Below are 3,265 nucleotides of genomic sequence, written 5' to 3'. Positions count from 1 at the left end.
AGTTTTCACAACTGTCCACTTTTGGATCTCCACAACCCTGTTAGCTCGGTTTCTTAAAATCTCCAGTTTACAACAAAGAGAACAAAAACCCAGGAGGGATCAGTGACTTAGTGAGTACATCTCCTGTGCAACACCTTGCACTAAGCACAGAAGGGGCTCAACAGTGAGCGAGAGTCACGGCTGAGTTCTTGGAACTGAGTCAGGAGGGAAGACAGGATTCACAAAGCTATAATGCAGGACTGGCAGAGAAGTGGGCATGAAAGGAGACACAAACCTATAGCTATGAAGGTGGTAGCAGGAAGACAAGTTACCTCTGCTGGCCATGGCCAACAAATATCCATGACAGAGGGCATCGCTGGTCCTGGGCCCTAGAAGATGGATCTAATGGCTATGTTATCACATTCAGGGCTGCTTCAGGGAGCTGAGGACCTGCAGTTCATGTTTGGATAGCAACAAAGAGATCAATGTGGGTATCCTGAGGTACAAGGAAGGAAATTTTGAGGATTGAAACCAGAACTACTGATTTAGTACTGACCACCTCTTTCTACCCATTTATATTTTATCAGGATGGATGGATGGATGGATAGAAGAACTGACAGGCTATACAGGAGTGAGGAAGCTGGAGAATCATAATAAGGTAATAAAGGTTCAGTAGCATTAGAGAGTGGAAAGAGGAAAAGTTTATGGTTCAATGACTAAGCGAAACGTTCAGGAAGAAGGTGGGATAGTCAAGGAAGTAGCGATAAAGACAGTTTGATTTTAGGTCTTGAGGAAAAAGATGCCCAGAGATTGATGAAAAGAGTTCATAGCTTTGAATGTGAGAAGAAGCATTGTGGTGTTAGGCACAGGTGTAAAGGAAGGCAATGTGACCTGTTTCGCTAGCTGTATAAAAGAGAACACTCAGATAATTCCAGAGATAGTGTTGACAATAAGAGAGAAGGATGAATGATTTGGGGAGCAAGATTGATTAATGCTACAAATAAAGGGCTGGATGATATATAAGAGTCTTAGGATATTAGGTCTAGGTCATGATTTAAACTGTATGTTTATCTTCTTTACAGGACAGTGGTCCTAGAGTCTAAGCAGTAATGCCAATATGGGAGGTAACCCCCACAACAGCTCAGAGTTGCCTCCCTTTACCCTGACAGGGTTCTCAGGGCTGGGGACCTCCCAACACTATGTGTTTCTGCTCCTTGGTACCCTCTACACTGTCTCCATTGTGGGAAATGCCCTTATCCTTTTCATTATCAAGGAGGAACAGAGTTTGCATCAGCCTATGTACTATTTCTTGTCCCTGTTATCAGTTAATGACCTAGGTGTGTCCTTTTCCACACTGCCCACGGTGTTGGCCACATTTTGCTTCCACTTACAGAAGATCAGCTTTGATTCTTGCATGGCTCAAATGTTCTTTATCCACCTCTTCTCCTTCATAGAGTCGGGGATTCTGTTGGTTATGAGCTTTGACCGCTATGTGGCCATCTGTAACCCACTGCGTTATGCCACAGTTCTTACTGGTGCCTGTGTGGTGTGTATGGGCATGGCTGTTATCATCCGCAGTTTCTGTATGGTTTTCCCACTGCCTTTCCTTCTGAAGAGGTTGCCCTTCTGCAAGGCCAATGTACTCTCCCATGCTTACTGCCTGCATCCAGATCTGATCCGCTTGCCCTGTGGTGACATCACCATCAATAATATTTATGGTCAATTCATTGTCATCTGTAACTTTGGTCTGGATTCTGCACTCATTCTTCTCTCTTACGTGCTCATACTGCGCTCTGTACTTGTCATTGCATCCTGGGAGGAAAGACTTAAGACACTGAATACATGTGTGTCTCACTTGTGTGCTGTGCTCATGTTCTATGTGCCCATGGTTGGTGTGTCCATGGTTGCTCGCTATGGGAGGCATGCCCCACAGTATGTACATACACTCATGTCCCTGATCTATCTCTTTGTGCCTCCTATGCTCAACCCCATCATTTATTCCATCAAAACCAAAGAGATTCGTCGGAGGCTTTGCAAAATACTACTGGGAACAAAGTTTTAAGTAGGAGACATGTTGAAATTTCAAGACTGAGAGGATATTTATTGTTAGACCACAAATTCGAGTTTTTAAAAACTACTTTGACAAGGCTTTTTACATTTCTTTTTAGTCATTAACCAATATTAGGATTTCTGCCACCAGATGTTTGATGACTACCTGACAATAGTTAAGACTTAAACCAACAGGTTTTGCCAAGATAAACTGGTCAGAATTTAGTAAAAACAAAAACAAAAAAAAACTTGCTCAATTTTCCTCTTTTTTTAATCCAAAAATATACATCCTTATAATCAGTCCCTCATTTTATCACAATATGTTTTTGTTGAAAGCAAATCATCACAAAGGAAATTGCTTAGTACCATGGAAACACTTTCATAATGGGTAAAGAAAGCCATTTCCCAAGATTTTGCCAAAGGTAGCTCTACTCTTAATTTTTTTGAGGAATCTCCATACTGTTTTCTATAGTGGATCTATTTTACATTCCCAATAGTGTGCATGGGTCCATATTTCCTTATATCCTTGTCAATACTTGTTGTCTTTTGTTTTTTTAGTAATAGCCATCTTGGAAGATAGGAGATGATATCTCATTGTAATTTCAATCTGGATTTCCCTAATGATGAGTGATGTTATGCCATTATGCCATTGTATGTTCTGTTGACTGTTTGTAGGTCTTTTTTGGAGAAATGCTTATTCTACTCTTTATACCATCTTAAAATTAGATTATTAGTTTTTATGCTATTAAATTGTAGGAGTTCCTTATACATTTTGCAGATTAACTCTTTATCAGATATATGGTTTGCAAATATTTTCAAGGGTGCCTTTACAATTGATTGTTTCCTTTGTTATGCAGAAGCTTTTTAGTTTGATGTAGTCCCAGTTGTTTATTTTTGGTTTTGTTGACTGTGCTTTTTTGTGTCATAACCATATGATCCATCAATCTCACTTTTTGGTATTTATCCAAAAGAATTGAAATCAGGATCTCAAAGAGATAGCACACCTGTGTTACAGCACTGTTTATAATAGCCAAGATGTGCAAACAACTTAAATGTCTATCAACCAATGAATGGATAAAGAAAATGGGCATATCCATACACTGGAATACTATTCAGCCTTAAGAAAGAAGAAAATTCTTCAATATGTGACAATGTGGATGACCTTGAGGACATTATGCTGAGTGAAATAAGCCAGTTGCAGAAAAACAAATACTGCATGATTCCACTTAAATGAAGT

The 3,265-nt window shown here is 39.8% G+C and overlaps 1 protein-coding gene across 1 annotated transcript; it reads left to right on the top strand.

The window, feature by feature from the left end:
- The first annotated feature begins 1,096 nt into the window (after positions 1-1,096).
- LOC122482592 (olfactory receptor 51I2-like) lies at positions 1,097-2,041 on the top strand. The gene has a single exon (XM_043578900.1). It carries the CDS (start codon positions 1,097-1,099, stop codon positions 2,039-2,041), a length of 945 nt encoding a protein of 314 aa, XP_043434835.1.
- Positions 2,042-3,265: the final 1,224 nt, after the last annotated feature.

Source organism: Prionailurus bengalensis, chromosome D1 (assembly GCF_016509475.1).
Source record: "Prionailurus bengalensis isolate Pbe53 chromosome D1, Fcat_Pben_1.1_paternal_pri, whole genome shotgun sequence".
In the NCBI taxonomy this organism is placed as follows: Eukaryota; Metazoa; Chordata; class Mammalia; order Carnivora; family Felidae; genus Prionailurus; species Prionailurus bengalensis.
This window is presented reverse-complemented; position numbering and strand designations above follow the sequence as displayed.

Bases quoted from the DNA above. Each gene is read 5' to 3' on its own strand.
- LOC122482592 (XM_043578900.1), top strand. From the start codon at position 1,097: ATGGGAGGTAACCCCCACAACAGCTCAGAGTTGCCTCCCTTTACCCTG.